The sequence below is a fragment of the Micromesistius poutassou genome (assembly GCF_964030765.1).
Source record: "Micromesistius poutassou genome assembly, chromosome: 2".
Taxonomy (NCBI): domain Eukaryota; kingdom Metazoa; phylum Chordata; class Actinopteri; order Gadiformes; family Gadidae; genus Micromesistius; species Micromesistius poutassou.
Genome location: NC_140272.1, coordinates 11,804,881 through 11,823,930, shown reverse-complemented (window position 1 = coordinate 11,823,930; position 19,050 = coordinate 11,804,881). Strand labels below are relative to the sequence as shown.

General features: G+C 44.7%; 2 protein-coding genes across 2 annotated transcripts in view; both read right to left on the bottom strand.

Moving 5' to 3' along the window:
• The window catches only part of cytl1 (cytokine like 1), a 1,556-nt gene extending 810 nt beyond the window's left edge, over positions 1-746 (bottom strand). The window contains exons 1-2 of the mRNA XM_084464046.1: positions 467-746; positions 330-374 (exon numbers count right to left, since the gene is read on the bottom strand). Of these exons, the coding sequence (XP_084320172.1) occupies positions 330-374; positions 467-613 (192 nt within the window). The 5' untranslated portion in view covers positions 614-746. The remainder of the gene's footprint in view (positions 1-329; positions 375-466) is intronic.
• Positions 747-3,564: 2,818 nt separating this feature from the next.
• Positions 3,565-18,242, bottom strand: LOC311338406 (limbin-like). Its single transcript, XM_084463679.1, has 23 exons — positions 17,773-18,242; positions 17,582-17,654; positions 17,175-17,368; positions 16,785-16,841; positions 16,481-16,667; positions 15,946-16,046; positions 15,723-15,788; positions 15,354-15,488; positions 15,026-15,165; positions 14,436-14,760; positions 13,059-13,298; positions 12,546-12,721; positions 12,184-12,343; positions 11,867-12,046; positions 11,100-11,401; positions 10,725-10,917; positions 9,414-9,554; positions 8,915-9,142; positions 7,900-8,165; positions 7,448-7,535; positions 6,869-7,047; positions 4,181-4,273; positions 3,565-3,986 (listed from the first exon to the last, which is right to left on the bottom strand). The coding sequence occupies exons 1-23, from the start codon at positions 18,007-18,009 to the stop codon at positions 3,590-3,592; spliced, it is 4,158 nt and encodes a 1,385-aa protein (XP_084319805.1). The 5' UTR covers positions 18,010-18,242; the 3' UTR covers positions 3,565-3,589.
• Between the last annotated feature and the right edge of the window lie 808 nt (positions 18,243-19,050).

Genomic DNA, 19,050 nt, shown 5'->3' with positions numbered 1-19,050 from the left:
TGATATCCATGGGTTACTTTATAATTTGCTCTTGCCAATCCTCCCAGGCACTGTTTTCTTTCAAACGATCCCCCCCCCCAACAGTTTGGATGAAGCCTAAATAAAATGTGTTCATTTCATTTTAGGAAAAGGATAGTTTAGAGGGGTGCTTAAATCGCCCCTGTTGTGTATAGGCCTACCACAGTAAAAAGTTGTCTTTTAGTTTTCTTTTCGCATTAAGTTAAGTGACTCATTTTCAGCTACACGATTACCGGTCTTATTATGAAACATGTATCTGGTCCAAACTGGACAGATTCCATCACGTCACGTCAAAGTGTAACGCAACTCACGTGGATATCAATGAAGATCGTTGGCAAAACTTCCGCACAGGCTTTCTGAAATCAAACACAGGGATTGCGATGAAAGACGGGTTTAAGACACGAAAACAGCCAACGGTGTAGTTCGAAGTCAATGTGAATCGTCTTACCGTCCGATGATAGGTATGGATCTTATTCAGCAAAGCCATCGTTTCTTTGCCCAAACCGAGCGCTCTGGAATAGCAGGTTGGTGGCGCACCATCAGACCACCACACACAGCTGAGGAAACACACCACGGTGGCAAGTCCAAGCTTCATTGTGTTGCTCTGTCCAGACGAGATGTTACTGGGGTCTGGGAGTCTTGAAAGTATGTGGAGCTGGTTGTTCTGTGGCGTTTTTAAGACGGAGTGATGATGGGGGTGGGGGGTAGACTACACTGACGTCGAGACTGTTGAGCAAAAGTTTGGCATTTTGAAGTCACCTCACCATGGACTGAGCATTGCAAAATCTTTTGTTTTTATTTGACAGTTTGAAAGAGCCTGGATACACATATAAAACAAATAAAATCTGAAAAAAGTTTGTAAAACCATATTGCCTACATCCTATTGATATAACTCAGTGAACTATTCCAAAGATGTGAGGCATTGGCCACCAAGTTACTTAAGACTTCATGGACTATACTTTTTAGTCACTGGATTTAAAGAGAAATTAAAACTGCGCGCAGTGATGAACGGGACCTCGTAACATGTGCGCTTTTTTAAAACTGCGCGCAGTGATGAACGGGACCTCGTAACATGTGCGCTTTTTTAAAACTGCGCGCAGTGATGAACGGGACCTCGTAACATGTGCGCTTTTTTAAAACTGCGCGCAGTGATGAACGGGACCTCGTAACATGTGCGCTTTTTTAAAACTGCGCGCAGTGATGAACGGGACCTCGTAACATGTGCGCTTTTTTAAAACTGCGCGCAGTGATGAACGGGACCTCGTAACATGTGCGCTTTTTTAAAACTGCGCGCAGTGATGAACGGGACCTCGTAACATGTGCGCTTTTTTAAAACTGCGCGCAGTGATGAACGGGACCTCGTAACATGTGCGCTGCCACGAGGTCCCGTTCATCACTGCGCGCAGTTTTAATTTTAATTTTTTGCGAATTCATGTAATCTGTAGAAGCAGATGAGATACATTCCCTAGGAGGAGTTTGTTGAAATACAAGGCGAAAAAGTGAAAAAATTCCATTCAAAATGGCCAACTTTGACGGCACGCCACGGACACGCCCTTCAACGTAGAGTCACAAATAACACGGCGTTGGTTCAGCTCCATTTCATGACTGTACTGACCAATTGTGAAGCAGGTCCGATAAATTCCCTAGGAGGAGTTCGTTCAAATACAAGGCGAAAAAGTGAAATTTGCCGGTAAAAAAGTGAAATTTGCCGGTAAAAGTGCAAATTAAAAAAGAAAACAGCCGACTTCCGGTGGGTTTTGGGGCATGGGTCCAAGAGGCTTTTCTGTAGGTATTGTCATGTTGTACGTGCCTACCGAGTTTCATACATATTGGTGAAACGTGGCGCAGGGGCTGCTTTTTAAAGATCCTGTAGGGGGCGCTACAAACATGACAACCACGATTTTTGGTATGTGAGCTACAGGCACCAGTCTACACGTGTCCTGTGAATTTCATATTCATAACTATTACGGTCTCCGCAGAGTGATTTTGAGGCTCTGGCGGCCATGTTGTTTTTCCAATCGACTTAATTTTACTTGACCAGTTAGAACTTTGGTCCCCAAAGGCCACTGAGTTGGTCCCGCTGAAATGAAACATAGCGTCTATGAACTGTGGCTATTTTAGTATCAGGCCACGCCCATTTTGAAGCCACGCCCCATTTGAAAAAATGTTGACTTTATCTTGTTCAGAATTTGATTCTGAACAACTTTAGTAGAGGGGTCCAACATCATAGGAGTGAAATTCATGTAGATATGTGCAATTTACCAATTTTTTGGTAAAAACCACACCCCTTTTAGAACTAAATGGCTCATGGGTACTTGCTACTTTAGTGTACAGACTAATCCTTATGTGGAATTGAAGATAATGGGCCATAGATGATATGTGCCAAAGGATTTTTGTCAAAGTCGAAAAACCTGGGATCCTTGGGGAATTTACTTTTTTTAACTAAATTCAAAATGGCGGGAAATGTGGCTACCGGAAGTGCTAAGTTAGTATCTGCAAATTTGTTCATCATGAGGTTTTGCATGTGTGGCAAAAGTTTCATGAGTGTAGGTCCAACCAGTGACGAGTTATGCTTGTGCAAAGGTTGAAATTTTGGCATAGTTGGTATAGCGCCACCTTGAGGCCAATCTGAATTAGACGGCTAGAATCTCTAATTTACAGCAGTCCCACCAAATGTGGCAAATAAAAATGAGTTTTCGTAAATGTTCAGGGGGGGGGAAATGCAATCAAAGTGCCTGAAAAATGAATAAGAATAATCGGATCAAAAACAATAGGGACCTTGCAGGTTCTGCTCGGTCCCTAATAAGGCTGGAGGAGCATGTTCACGAACAAGCAATCGTTTTGTACATAAATGCATATAGTCATATACTTGTGTACAGAGCTGCCAACTCTCGCATTGAGCGTGAAAATAGGCAGAGGCATAACGCGTCAAGATCTAACGCTTGTTTAGACAATCGAGCAGGATAAATAGGGGGATGGGGCGAGTGGCATAAAGGGTTGAGTGTATTAATTAAGTAGAGTCTGCTTCTATTTAATAGGCTACATATTTTCAATTACAGGGGGGACAACTTCATGTTTTTCAGAAATTGGAGGGGACATGCACCTTCTGTCCCACCCATGATCTATTAATGGGGGCAACTGGTATTTTAGACTATACTGAGGTTTAAGTCCATATACATTTGTGTTCATTGCAAATTTATAAATCCAACTTTGTTTTTTGGTCTGATTTGGCTTGTTTTATCAGATTTTCCCACTGTTTACATTTTTACTAATCATTTATGAAAAATATGTAAAATGCTGAAAACTGTTATTTTAAGTTTCAATAACTGTGTGGGGTGAAAAACTTGGCAGCCCTGCTTGTGTGGTTTAATTCATTAAACAGCTGCCTTATAAAGAGATCCCACAACTTATAACAATTTAATATACAGTATATATATATATATATATATATAAAATACACATTTTAAGTAAAAAAAGTATTTTCAAAACCTTCTGACACACACAGCATGAGTGTCATCAGGGCATGAAGTCATTGCATCGTAAACACCTGACATATGGGGACGTATCACTCTCAGGGTGGGACGGTTGGAGCCACAGACCCCTTCTTCAGGTTGAGGAAATTCCTCTTCTTTTTCCTCCTGGGGAAATCCACGGCGTCATGTGACTCCTGTGGCGCCCGAAACACAAACAGCCTCTCCCCCGTGGAGGGGGTGGGACTAGGGGGGCCGTGGGTGGTGTTTATGGGTGGAGGAGGGGAGCTGCACGGGGCTGCAGACTCTGGGTCTGCTGCTTGTGTAGAAAGTGGTGGCTGCTGTGACGGCGTGTTTACAGCCACAGACGATTGGTCCAGAGCAGCCCCCTCCGATCGGTTCTCCTCCACCAGCATCGGTGGAAGGTGTTTAGAGGCTCTGGGTGGTGCCGTGGGATTGAACAGTTTTTCCCAGATTTCTTGCCTTTTTACTTGAAGTCTATGGAAACGTAATGAGATAGGATTATTGAGTTTGTATAAATATAAAAAAATGTGTCATTTTTGTGGACACCTTTATCCAAAGCACATTACAATAATAATAATACCATGAGTGAATACATGCTTAGCATGGATGGTTGAAAGAGTTCGAAATAAATAGGATGTACTCAGAAGATGTTTGTAATTTGCACCTACCGGCCTCCGACCAGATGGAGATTTGTCCCCTCAGCACACCTCATTGCTTCCCTTAGTTTAACCAGAAGACTACGGTCTGGTTCCCTGGGAGACCTGGAAGGAATTAGGCATGAGTCAGACTGGTAGGTGTATGTGAAAACCTAAAAAGATAGAGAATGTCTGTGCGGACTGCTCCGCCGGCAGAGCAGCCGGAGGAGTCGGCATACGACCAAGAGGTCGGAACAATGGAGCGTCGGAGAAATGATATAGACCCGAAGTGAACTGACAGCTGTCTGCTGAAACATCACTTTCTCAAATGAATTTGTTGTTGCTGGTGACGTAAAGAGGTCAACCGGTGGCTCTATTACCACTAGTTGAAATGGGCACAGCGCCACCTATCGTACCGGGGCATGACACGCTTCGGCTAATGAATCGATTTACTCACCGCCATGTATACGCAGACAATTGCAGTTGTCCAATTGAGGAGCATAATCGAGCTATGGCTTTAATCGAATTAAGCTGTGCATGTAAACGTACTAGTCAAAACGCTGACTGGATCTTTTTAACACAATGAAAGCCAAAAAAGCTCCCTAGGGCCAACAAAACATGTTGCGTGTGAGTGAACAAAAATACACTCATAATAATCATTAAGTGGCTTTAGATAACTACAGAAACATATTTAAAGAGTTTATGACAATCTATTTAAAGCTTATCTTCGATCTGTGAAGAATAAATACATTTATTTTCAACAGCTGTAGGCTGATGATTGGCTAGTTTACATTTTATGCTAAAGTTGATTGATTGTATTAGAGTACAATTTCCACATCACAGCTGGTACTGATTTGGGATCAGTCTGGCATTCTTTTTTGTTATTTTATCCAACAACTACATAGAATATCATTCAGGAAAAAGCATGTCCCTGCACAAAATATATTACAAGAGTGATGTCAATTTAATCACCAAACTGAGTCAAACAGACTCAAGAAATCTGTCTCTATTTGAGGTCCATACTCTATGAGACCGAGTAGAACAGAATCAATGGGCCATATGCCAACAGAACTGGCTTATTTTTCCAATTAGGTGAGGTTATTTGTTTTGTTGTTTTTTGGCTGGACAATTCTGGTCGGTGGGGCCCAACTCGGTCGTGCATTATTCATCCACAGCGTCATCCAGAGTGCAGGCCAGGCTGTGACGGGAAGTGTTCCACAGGCTCGGCCAAGAAGTCCGGAGCGGAGATGAAAACGGGACGAACATGTGTGAAATATTTCGTTGTTGTTGGAGGGACAGTTGTGGGAAACAAATATCTGATTGAGTTTACAGATTGCTGTAATGAAACTTCCCAGCAAGATCACCTGTGCAGGACATTGTTGTAGTAAAAAGATACCTTCAATACCTCTATTTTTAAACATTGTTTTCTTTCTAAGATATCTGATGTGGAAATTCCTGGTGATTTTCTCAAGACCCTGGTCATTTCCTCAAAGGAAGACGTCTTCCTTTTAGGCAAGTTTTATGTTTTACATTTTAAATCTGGAAAGTATATTTCCCAGAAAGAAAACATGGCAAAGTTTGTGAAAACAATCGGTTTCTTAGGTGTCCTAGGCACCTCTAAGATAAATCATTGGAATAACAAACTGTCCAAGTTATCTTTTTGGGCAATTATCCCACACACACACACACTTCCTATCTAAAATAAATTCATACTGGTGGGATTGCTGTGAAAGAGGACCCCAACTATTTATAGTTCTTATTGGTCGTTCTCTTTTGCTGACCAAAGTTGTCAAATATATGTTCAAAGTTGCAAAAGGCCTCAAGTCTCTCTGGGGTTAAGGCTTGGAATGCCAGGATGTTTTAGAAGAGTGCATTATAACATACTATGTCAGCAGTGATAAACCTGTGAGCCAGGAGAGTTGTGCCAGACAACGCTACTGATGTGCAAATAAGAGTTTGGGCCACGGCCATGGTCACACTGTCAGAATAGTGCATAGCAATAGACATCAATACCTTGACAGGGAACCAAATGATTCACCTGGTTGCTATTTGACTGTCAAATCTAATCTTGGCAGTTTAACAATTGTGGTTTCAAAATGGAAGAGGACGAGAAATTCTCGAAACCTTAAAGTGCTAATTATTATTATTTCAGCTATTGGTGAGTGAAATGTGCTCTGAGAATATCTGCTCTGGTTGACTGCACCTGCCTCTGTATGAGACAATTTATATTTAAGAGTTGGAGAAGTTTAGGGAGGGAGGGAGCAGAGAAGGTGGGGCCGTTTTATTTTGGGTTGTTTTGTTTAAAGATCTTGCTCTATTACGCTTTTTTCGTCTCTCTGAATAACACAAATCTTTGCTACAGCATCCGTTTCTGGGAAGCCTAATTCTTTCTTGGACAAGGCTATCAACATCAACCACTGCACAAACGGAGCTCCACACATCCAAACACAGCTCACCGCCTGTGGCCCTTGGTCATGATATCAAAGGGTATACTAAAGTCATGAAAATACCTCTCGTGGAAAGTTCACAAACTGTTTTGCAGAGACTGGCCCAAAACTAGTATTTTACTCCTGTTTCCTCTTAATTACGGTCTTCTTTTATACAAGTGATGAAATGACAGATTACTATGTTGACGATCGTGTAACAAATATGACCACGTTTGAAATAAATGGTTTTGGGTTCACTGGCTCTTTGACGAGGACTGTTAACAGGGAGGCGTACCCTGGGCGGGCCTGCTCCGTGGAGCCGGAGGGCAGGCTGTGTTTGGGCCGGCACAGGGCGTCGACCACAGACAGCAGCTCAGACTCGGGCAGCGTTGGGAGCAGCAGACGCAGGGCCTCCAGCAGCACCTCCGTGGACACCTGACTCTGCTTGACCAGCCGAGACGCAAACTCCAGCTCCTGGGGGGAAGGGAAGATGGGGCGGAAAGTCAAGAGACCCCGGACGGAGCAGGAGAGGCGGCCGATATGGGTGTTTGGACGGTTCTGTGTTCCCTCCCCGATGTCAGCATGTCAGAGCGAGATGCCTTACCTCGAGTTGTTTCCGAATGATATTCAGTCTTAAGTTGCTTTGGGTTTAAAAAAACATATGCTAAATTACTAAATGTAATATAACTCAAACTAATCTCATGTTGTAAAAAGTCGAGAGAGACCCTGTTATTCATTTCACAACATGATCTTGGGTCACTATGGAGTGAATCAGATACTTTTCTTTCCATAACAAGGTTAAAAAAAGAATGAATATGAACGTTATTGTCTTCACCAGAGTAAGAAAGAGTGTGTGTGTGTGTGTGTGTGTCACCTGGTCACAGTGTGCGTATAATCTCTTGAGCTCCAGCTGCTCCTTTAAATCCTCCATGACCTGGCTCCTGGCGCTGGCCTCCTGCAGCCTGGCCAGGAGAAGACACGACGGACGGATGATAAGACACTGCGGTCCTCCATCACCCCTCCGACAGACACTTCTGAGGCTAAAGGCTTAGTTATGCTTCCACGTCGACGCAACGCAAGGGGGGTTACGGACCTATTAAGTCCTTGCAGACCCTCCTTGCGTCCACCCCAATCGCCTGACATGCGCCTCCCAAAAATTGTTACCCTGCTTCGAGGCGACGCAGCAGCAAGGGCTGTGATTGGTCCCTCACTAAAACACGACGCAGAGCCCAACCAGGTTCACGACTGCGTCAAAAGCGTCTGCGTGGACATTGTGTTGCGTCGACTTGGAACCATAACTTAGCCTTAACGCGACCGCCCCCCCACCTCTCTGTCAACGTGCCGAAGACGCTGTCGCACTTGCACAGCGCCTCCTGGAGGATGATGGACATCCGGAAATCTCGCCGGACCTCAAACAGCCTCTTCCTGTCACGCTCATCTTCCTCCTCCACCTCCACCTCGTCGTCTTCTTCTTCTTCTTCGCCCTGGGAGTCCTCTGGGATTGTGGCGGACCTGTCTCCGCGCTGAGCGCTTTCCAAGCAGCCCAGCCCGGCCCTCTCCTCCTGGAGCTTCTTCTCCGCCTCCTCCAGACTCTGTGGTGACAGTAGACTAAATCAAGATTTATATCTTCTGAATCGTTTTCATCCAACGGTCTGGGTGAGGTCATGGTTAGCAACAAAGGAGCACAAAGAAAATAATATATATATTAACAAGTTATTAACAAGTTGGAAAAAACAAGTCCTTCTGCAAACACAAACAGGCCTAAAACACAAAGGTTGGCTTGTAATGCACTAGCAGACCGTATACACCGATAACTCAACAGCTCTGATTTAGTCATTCACCAGCACGGGCTATTGGGCTATGTACTGCACTGCCATCTGCGGAAGACGGATCTGTCTTATGCAGCCTTGTATTTTTTTCTTCCTTTCCCCCCCCAAAATGCTTGGCTTTTTGCCTTTCCCCTTGAGAGTCAGCGGTTGTTGGAATGGGAGACCATTTATAACGAAGGGCTTTTTAAAAACGAACCCGCTAAGTTTCTAAGGGTCCTGTTACATCAGGCACAATTTAGTTAGGCATTGTATTCCCAAGACTGTTTAAAAAACAAAACAGAACAAAACATCGAACCGACTGAACTGTTTCTTTTGCAAGAAACAGCCTCACAGACAATTTTCTCTGGCGCTAAAACCATTCCTACCACTATGTCGATCAATTTCACTACAACCTCAAATTAGCCATGTTACATTTTTTGCCTTGCCACCTCATTCAGCGGTGTCATGTCTGAGGTAAGAGGGCTGTAACACAATCAGTCGGCCACAAAAAGGACTAAGAAACCATGTCCCACCGAGCAGTGGTGGTGTATACTCTGGGCCATTTCCCCTTGCTCCAGGCTGCGTCTCTCCCTGAGCTGGCGGGTGAGCTGGCTCTGCAGAGTGAGCATGGCCCTGGACGTCTCCAGCACCCTGGTCCTCTTCTCCGCCTTGTGGTAGTGGATGGCGGCCATCTGCGTCGCCAGGTCGCCCGCCTGAGAGCGCAGCTTGCTCTGCCGCTCCCTCTCCGTCTCCTCTCGGACCTGGTGGGATTAGGGAGGAGAGCACCCCGATTGTTTTGTATGAAGTATGGCACCTATAGAAGGCACTATAGAAGGAGCCATAATTGCTCCGTTGACCCAGATTTGAGTTAGTCTGCCCTCAGACTTTAGACATGAATCTGATCGGATTTGTGAGACTTAACATGTAGCACACACAGTCATGACATTCTCCTTGGCTGCATTTTTACAAAAAACTATCTTTATTTATTACTCAGCAGGGTCACATTGGAAACACGTACACCCGTACACGTACCTTGTCCATGACACGGCCCTGCATTCCCTTCTCCTTCTCGAACACTTGGATCCTCTCCTCCAGCCTCCTCTGGTAGAGCAACACCGCGGCCCCTGGGTCTGCTTTGTGTTGAGCTGCCTTCCCCTTGGACCGAGGCTTAGTCTGCGAGAAACATCACGTCTTTGAAGTGGTCATGGTAACGGCTCACTGCGCAGCATGCTGGCTTGCTACGTGATACAACCAATTTGTAGAAGCCATTATTACTTGTGCATAACAATGCTCACCAACAGCCCCATTACAGATGTGCGGTATCATGCAGGCCTACACTGGTGGTTATTGCTTTTTGACGAGTCACAAGTTAAATATCTGTCCCTGCTATTATGGCCTATTGCGGTTAGTTTGAAGTGGTTAAGGAATCGCCTGAGGCGGTGGTACATCTACATATATTAAGTCAAGCAAGACGTACAAGGTAAAGCAATACATGAGCACAGTTCAGGACAGAGCTCCATAACATACATCTTTTAAAATCTAGGGCTGTAGTCAACCAAGGAAGATCTTGGTCCTCCTCTCTGCCTAATGGTAGTGGATGGCGGCCATCTGCATCACCAGGTCCCATGCCTGAGAGCGCAGACCACTCTCTCTCCCTCTCCTTCCCCCCCCACCCCCAGGTAATGCCTGCATGTTATCTCTAGATTAATTGAATCGGCCAGAGTTTGCTCTACTCTACCTGGTCGCCTAAATATCACGTAAGTGCTGTTTGGAGGAAGTCAGTGGGTTTCAGATCCACTCCGAGTGGTCTGAGTCTGACTGAAATGCTTCAATGTAAAGTGGGTCACACCACTTTTCACCGGACATCAGAGTTTTGATTTTAGGTTTTGTTCTGAATTTTATATAATGGGTCCCAATGAATGAGCGCCAAGATGCCAGGTCTGATAGGTTCATATTCAAAGCCTATCAGACATCAAGCACGAAAGTTAATAGAGCATCGCAGACAACATGGAAAAAATTGAAAAAAGACTTTTTGTCGTCCTTTTTAACCAATTGCTGCCACACCAACGACTTATTCAACATGGTATAAATAAGTTTGTAGCCAAGTAAATGTTCAGCACGTCGACTGAGCAGCCATTGTTAAGTTGGGCAAGCTCAAAGTTGTTCCAAACGGGGAGTTTTGACCAACTGTCTTATATTCTATTATTAACTATGGTGCCTTGACTATTATCAACTCCAGCGATTGTCGGACCAATGAGAAACAAGTGCACCAACCAATCGGCCAACCGACCAGAACTTGACAGCCCTTTTTAAAATCAGTGCAAAACGAGTAACCCCCCCCACCTCTGAATGTGTGTTTTCTGCCTGCAGTTCGGCCTCCTTCCTCCAGGCGGCCAGGGCAGCATGGAGCCTGGCTCTGAGGCCGGCGTGGGGCAGCACCAGGCAGCGGTCCATCACCGACAGACACTTGTGGAACTCCAGCTTCATCTTCAGCGTGTCGTCTTCCGACAGCGTCAGCTGGCACGAGCACAGACACCTGGGAGGAAGAGAACGAAAGAGACTCAATGTAAGAAAAAAGAAGGTAAAAAAAGATGCAGAAAAATATGGCCAATAAAATAGGTGAAAAGCATGGATTTGAAAAGCTATCAAAATGTATAAATATCTATAACCATCCTTAGTATGATCATTGTTTCATGGCGAGTGGCGGGGGTAGGGGACCTGAAGAAAGCGCGGCTGTAGGCGCGGCACTCCTTCTGCTCTCTGAGCTCCCGGTCCATGGCCTCCTGCAGGGCCTCCCGGGTGCAGCGCAGGGTGCGCACCGCCGCCTGGCCCTCCTGGTGCAGCTTTTCCTGGGCCTGGTGGAGAGCGCTGGCCTCCTGCCCCGTGCCCGGCTCCGGCTCCCTCTGGAGCAGGGACGAGCTCGGGGCCCCTGGGGGCAAGATGTTGAGCAGGGCCTGGACCACGGACGGCTGGATGGCCTTCACCTCTGCCATGGAGCTCTGGATCACACGCATGGTCACCTGTTGGGCCAGCAGGGGGTCAGAAGGGCAGGGCGGCCGCTCAGCAGCTCAGTAAATGACAGGCGATCTCTGACAGGCGGTAAATGACAGGCGGTCTACATATTTTGGTGAGACGTCAATATATATAAATATTAATGTTACCATCCTGCAGAGGGCGCTATAGTGTATACACCTATATTTGATTCGCATCGACTATGTTTTGCTATGTTCATACACATTCATATGAAAGACAATGGCGGACACTGACAGAACTTAAGAACCCGAAACCCGACGTTAAACCCATACGTTAAACCACACAAAAGATCAAATCGGCCACAAAAAAACAAATTAATGGATCGCAATTTTTACAGTATCTAAACGTGATTCTGCACAATCGTAAGGTCCCGGCCGGTTCCCGTCCTGTGTGTGCGTGCGTGCGTGTGTGCGTGTGCGTGTGTGTGTGTGTGGCGCACAGATAAGCACCACCTTGCGTATTTCGGCGGCGGCCTCCTCGTCCAGGCTATTGATGAGATCGGCTAGCTCCAGGCTCTGGGCAGTCAGCAGGTTCTGCCAGCAGAGCATGTGCTGGGCCACCTCGGCCCTGCCCACCAGACCTTCCTTGGACATGTCTGACAGCTCACGCCGCCTCTGGTTGTGGATCTGCCACTGGAGAAGAGAAACGGGTTGGGTTAAGCCCACATAGTTACATAGTTAATTAGTGAGTAACTGCCGAGAGCTCCTTCAGAGCTAACATGACAGATTGTATCTGCACAGGGCATAGAGTCACAAAGTGGTCTCCTCACCATATCGGAGATGAGCTCCCTCCTCTTCTTGACCAACACAGAGTGCATGGCTCTCCTCTCTTGGTTCAGCTTGTCTTCCAGCCTCTGTCTAACCATGAGCAGCTCCTGCTGGGCCTTGTCCTGGAGCTGGGCCAGCTGCTCTGCCGGCAGAGTACTCCCTCTGATGGAAAGCGCAACAGGTCGGTCATGCGGGCTCTATAGCCTTGCTCTGCTTTTAACTAACTAAAAGCTGTAGGTAGGATTTAATACCTATTATCAACCTTCCGGTTTTGACATCTCTACAACATAATTAATAGTTAGGAAAAGTTAAGGTTCCATTCGAGTCATTACTGTGAATGGTTGAAAAATGGGAAGCCTGGTACCTCCTGATTTGGTTGAACCAGCAGCCCAGGTTGCTGGAGGTGCTGGAGAAGGTGTCCGATATGAGACTCTTGAGGCTGTGGAGGCTGTGGACCAGGAACCTCCTCTGAGCGTGGCGCTCTGCCAGCATGTAGCGCTGGTTAGCTACCACCACGTCCAGCACCTCCTCCAGTCGATCCTGGGTTGTGGAAATTCATATGATGACAAATAAGTTCGATATTTTTACTTTCCTTCATATTTTTCGGTACAAGACTTGCTTTTAGTACTGCTGTGAAATGTTGCCCTGGGTCTTTTGTTTTATTAACTGTAAATAGTTCTGCTATTTGAAGGGTAGTACATTAGAAATATACATATATTTGAAACATTACACAAAAAATGGAACACATGTGTCTTTGTAGAGGTCAATTCTGGTTTCCACCGTGCGTATTAGCCATAGGAATGCTATTAGCCATAGGAATGTCTGTAGCAGTATTCTTAGTAGCCCTTGGCAGATAACACATCACCATTTCCATTACCTGGCAGGCAAAGTAGTCGTGCTGCAGACTCTTAGCCGTGCTCTTCTCCAGCTCGCCCATCCGGGTGGCCTCCTCCAGCTCCTCACAGAAGATCTTGTGGAGCTCCACTCGCCGCCACTCGGTGAGCTGCCGTTGCACCTTGGCGGAAGCCTCCTCGTGTCGGACCAGCAGGGCTCGCTGGAGCCCCCCCTGGGTCAGCTTGTGCAGCTTCTCCAGCAGGACACTGCAGCACAGGAACTCCTGGAGGTCATGACGTAGCACAGGGGGATGGTTAGCGGGCTCGATTCCGCAGCCTTACCCATCAGGGATCCTTGAGTAAAGATGTGGTTTTCTCCAATATGGCCGGCAATCAAACAAATCCACACGTATCCACAAGGCTGCAGTTAAAGAAACACCCCCTCCTACACTTTCCCTTGCGACTTATTGAAACGTTCTAAACGCTCTAAACTCATATTTTGGATTAATCACACTGACTCAAATGCAGCCACCATCTTCACTCTGAGTTCTAGCTACACGCCTCTCAGTCTGAGTGAGCATGCACAGTGGCTAGTGAACACAGAATCAAAACGTGTGGATTTGTTAGTTTGTGGGCACTAATAAGTGAAAATTTGCCAGGGCAGTTCATATGTGCTAACTTGTGTTGGACAAAACAAAGACAAAACAAAGGAAAATACATCTATGGGAGCTGCTTCACACTCGTTTGGGATATAATGAATTTCAACGGCTCAACAACTAACAAAAATCATGGCTGATTGACATCTTGACAGACAATGTCAATAATAATCCTGGGGTCTTAGCAAACCGGCCAAATCCTTTAATGGCATGTATATGAATGTTGTTTCCAAAGTAAGCTTGGATAAAGCATCTGCTAAATAACAAAATAGAAAATTGTTATTGCATGTTCATATGGTAAAAGCCTGGCCATGTTTACTGAAGTGATTCACCGAGCCAGCTGAATTTATTAGTTGTTCCCTTGGGTTGTACTAATGATCAAACCCAGATGGTGGAGGCAAGGTAACTTTTACTTACTGGACCTGGAATTATCATTAGTATAATGATAATTATTATCATTAATTATTATGTTTGGCTGAATGGCCACTCTCCTAGAGCTTTTCCTGCATGCAAATTCTAACTGACTGCAAATTCAACACACACACACACACACACACACATATATATATATATATATATATATATATATATATATATATATATATATATATATATACACATAAAAAACATAATAAAGCATTACCTACATCCCAACACTTTTCAAATGACCTCTAGCTTAAGTCAACCACTGCCTTTGCCATGCCCCCCCTTTAATCCAGGTTAAACCCCTGCATGAACCCTGCAACCCCCCCCCCCCCCCAGTACCTGTTGGTCTGCATGACGACACAGCAGCTCAGCGCTGGCCTTCTCGGCCGCCTCCCTGCGGTGCTCGGCCTCCATCTCCTCACGGGTCTCCAGGTTGCACTGGCCGGCCAGGGTGGCCATGCGGGCCACCTGCTCCTCCTTCAGCCGGCCCTCCATGCCCAGCAGCTGGCCGTGGAGCACGTTGAGCAGCCTCTGCTGGGTGTGGGAGCTGGCCTCGCCCAGAGAGCCCAGGCCTCCCAGCAGGGACACCGTCAGGTCCTTGTACACCTGGACCCGGGTGGACTCCAGGTGGGTGGTGGCGCGCAGCAGGCTCGACATCTCCAGGCTAGGGGGGGCACCAAAAGAAAAGTGTGTGGTATGCATTTAGTTTGATTCCCCTTTTGATCTGTGATGTCTATGTAAGCTATTTGAATGTAGTTTGCAATATACATCCATTGTAATTTACATGGTTGGTCGTGGTTGGTCATGAGTTATTTTAGGAAGTACAAAATACATTGATTTTGGCATTAATCACATTACAATTACAATAACATTAATGGATGCTGGGATATATAAGGGGAAACCCTTTTCATGGAATAGTATTTACATACTTCTCCAGAGCTTGGTACATATTCTGAGGGTCTTCCAGCCCCATGATGTCCACCATCTTGTCTTCAAATGCGGCTTCATCCTTCAGGGTTTCACTCATGCTCCAGTCTGCATACTCTGGGTCTGACTCATCCCTGTTTTTCTAAAGCAAACCAATTCCCTTTATTAACTACAATGATAGGCTATGCAATCCATTACATTGTGATAGTGGTACATGTCTATCGTCACAATTAAACAACAACAACAGAACCGATGAGACTGCAGTATTTGGTAGTCATTTGTTATATTAGTAAATAGAAGATACAGTATACGAATGGGATTAAATGGTACCCTTTTATGTATTAAACTGAATCTGGTCCGGGCACAGATGAGGTTCATGGCTAGGAAGCCCAGGGACAGCATCACCAGAGCCACCAGGAACCCACACACAAATCCAGCTAAAGGAAGTCCATGACTGGGCTGAATCTAGAAACGAAGCAACCAGCCCAATCAATGCCCTGATAACACTACACGTTACAAGATAATAATGCTTTATTAAATGCCACATTTTTTTTCATGTTAAAAACATTTTTTTTAGGTGTAGGCACCAACAGCATGTGCAAATACCAGCATAGATTTGCATTATACAGCATAATATTCAATAGTTAACCAGTGATGAAGGAAACAGTGATGGAGATTCAAGTACTGATTACTACTCACCCTGTCTGTATTGTTTACCCTAAGGGTTAAGTTAGTCCTTAGTGGTCCAAACATTTGAACATCGTTCTGTAGGTGTGCAAAAAGACAAATCAATAATGTGACACAAATAGCATAACATATCAAATGTAATAATAATACAAACATTTAATGATCCTAATTAGGCAAATATCTGGTGTGGTGTGGTGTGGTGTGGTGTGTGTGTGTGAGTGAGAGAGAGGCATACCTGAGAGGCATTAGAGAAGCTGAGAAAAGCAGGCAGGTACAGCACATCCCTCTTCGGATTTCTAATCTTTGCAGTATAGTTAAGAAAATGCTGGGATCTAGCTGAAAGAAAAATCATTTGTATTTAAGAAGTTGCGTGTTATATTTCATATTTCATTTTGTCTCTTGAGACCTCGCAACTTTACGTTCAATCAATCCTGTTGAAAGCCTTTCTCAAAATGAAAAAATTACCAATCAGGGCTAGGGGGAGCAAGTTTCAGTGACAAGGAACACAAGGAGCGCTGTAGTCCAATGGCAGTGGTCAAAGAAAGTCAAGAGGCAGACAACAAAACTATCTGACCAAAACTGAAAAAATATGTTAATACACTAACAACAAAAGGCTCTCAGAAGAATATAATTGGTATTTTCTTCCAAGTTTTTCTAGAAAGATAGGGCCCCGGCCATATCTGGAAATCAATAACGCCCCAGCAAAGGCCAGACTGATATTCACTATGAAACACATGTCTGGATGGTCTCACAAGAATCACAAGACCCACCAGGCAGTGAGTCCAAGGCAAAGGTCTGGAAGTCTGTTTCCACCACTTTTCCTTCAGACTTCAGGGGTATGATCCCAGAGATGGAGTCCCGGATGGCCACCTGGGACAGGTCCCCGGCCCCTACTTGGTCCAGGTTGTGGATCAGCAGGTAGATCGCCAGCTGGGGAGGGTCTGTGCCGAGGATGACCTGCTCATGAAAATATAGAATAAAAGCAAAATAACATGACAGCTATTTAATTATAATTGCGTACGTCATTTGGATAAATGGTTAGGTCCGCTTTCATTAAATAAAGGCATTGCTTACCTGAGCACATTTTCTAAATTTGACTCCAAATGCTGATGGGTTTAGCACACTCTCAATCTGGGGAGGAAATACGGGCATATTATTTTAGAAAACAGAATCGTAAGAAGTATCTGATAGCCTACATCATTTTGAAGACTTAATGAGGCAGCATCCATGACACTCAATACCAATCATATATTGGTCAATACAGTATTCTTCTGACAATGGTTGTAAAGATAGGGCAGGCAAGGTAAAGTTTAGTGTTGAAATCCCAACTGAAAGGTACTGGGCTTGATCCCAAACGTCTGCAGCCTACCTATGAGCATCCTTGAGCCACATGGTTGCTTTGGATAAACTACTGAATAGTAGATAACAATGCAGTAAGGGACTAAAATTAAGTGAACACTGTACCTGAGGCAAGGTAGGGCCAAGGCTGTGTCTGGTTAGGGTACTTCTCGGTCCTCTGTGTGGTATGGTGTTTGATATATAGCTTAATGAACTGTAAATAGAGTGTCCCCATGGCCCAGAGGAAGCCATTGAGGAAATGGGCTTTTCTTCTCCAGAAAGTTCCATGGCTTCATATGTGAGCCCCCTTGAAGTATCTCCTGTGAAGTTATAAATCATGTTGGCCTAGTAGTTAGTTTCAAAAGCGTTTTGTCTTTCTGGTTGAACAACAGATTTCATGATCATGATTGGGTATTGGCATGCTCCGATGCACTGCTTCTCAGTACGACTTTGTAATTACAGTGTAACCACAAACCACCCCATGCTACAGACATAAATAACATGCGAATAAATTAAAGGGGGAACCAACGAACCATCAAATTTCTGCAAATTCACCGCAATCGATGAATCCCCATTGGTATCACGTTGGACTCCTCTGACCAGAGCCTGAACCATTAAAAAAACAATGGCATACAAATAGGCATACTTTTTTTAGCTGTTGAGGGAATCATGAACTGTATTCGGTCTAAATGCGAGTATAATATTACTTGTTACGTAGGCCTACCTCTTGTACTCCAGAGAAAGGGGACAAGAAAACCCCAGAGCGTGAGAGACCCTGCCCCTCACAGTGCTGTTGTCTAGCCGTGTCTTCCGAAGTAGCGGAGTGTAAGATAGATCCATACCCGGTTTCATTTGTTGAGCAACAACATGAGATGGGTCGACAGAAAAGCGACAGTTGCAGATTGAGAATAAATATGGAGTATATTATTACCACCGTCGCATTGAAGTGTAACTGACGCATTCGTTTCAATGTGCAACTCTCACAAGTGAGAGTCGCTAGCTACTAGTTGGCTGGCTACATTGTCTCATGAACCTGGAAAACATTGCAAAACTTTTCCCAAAGAAGCACACGTTTTCACAGTAACCCGACCCGAAACGTAATTTTATTTCCAAAACGCCATAGATTATGTGGCAGACTTCGAAAGCTTTAGAAGCTATATAGTGGACAAACTAACGCAACGAATCGTAAAGCAGCAAAACAATTAAACTTCAAAATAGGTTTCCAAAATAATGGGATAGGGGGATAGTCGAAAGGGGCATATCCGTCAACGCACATGCGCACAAAGCCACCGCTGTAGAAAACGTCTAAAGACAAGTAGCCTAGGCCTATCATCCTTTGTTCTCTCTCAATATTCAATACTTAAATGGCGTTTAAAGCATGCGATTCAGTCATCTCTGATTTAAAAAAAAAAGTTTCTTACCATTTAATGGTAAGAAAAATCAAAATACATCATTGCTCTATGTGCGCATGTGCGCTTCCATCTGTGTCCCCTTAAGAACTCTTGAAATTTGCCTCATAGCCGATTATAGCCGATTAAAGCCGAGTTCCGTGTTGTCGTTATTAGCCCTGTCGTTCCGTTTTCTCTGGACCGTTATGATTGATGGACTACCTATGTGCGTTTGTGTGTATGTGTGTTATAATTAGTATATCTGAACATTACAATCATAATTTTACCAGCATAGATTGTCATCTCTGGTTATTTATGCAATGGAAATGGTGACTAAGATTGATTCTAATCTTCTGGAAGGTGTTTGGTGTGTTATCAAGTTGTTTTCTAGGTGTTTTCTTTAAATGCAGGATCTAACTCCTAATGAGGAGGGAAGGCTTCAGATGGACCAAGTACATTCAGTTGTGTGGACGCAAGAGTGCTGCCAATGTAATGTTGAAGGCATAAATGTATTATATTGTGTGTCTGCTATTTAATATGTGCATTTACTCATCATCCAGGCCATGCATACATTTTCAAGTATCTGTTGCAACAAATTAGCCATTTAATTTGTT

Bases quoted from the DNA above. Each gene is read 5' to 3' on its own strand.
- LOC311338406 (XM_084463679.1), bottom strand. From the start codon at position 18,009: ATGCGTCAGTTACACTTCAATGCGACGGTGGTAATAATATACTCCATA. The intron at 16,047-16,480 runs GTGGGTCTTGTG...TTTTTCTTTCAG, and splicing joins TGCCTTGGACTCACTGCCTG to CTAGATCCCAGCATTTTCTT. The intron at 15,489-15,722 runs GTGAGTAGTAAT...CTTCGTTTCTAG, and splicing joins GGGTAAACAATACAGACAGG to ATTCAGCCCAGTCATGGACT.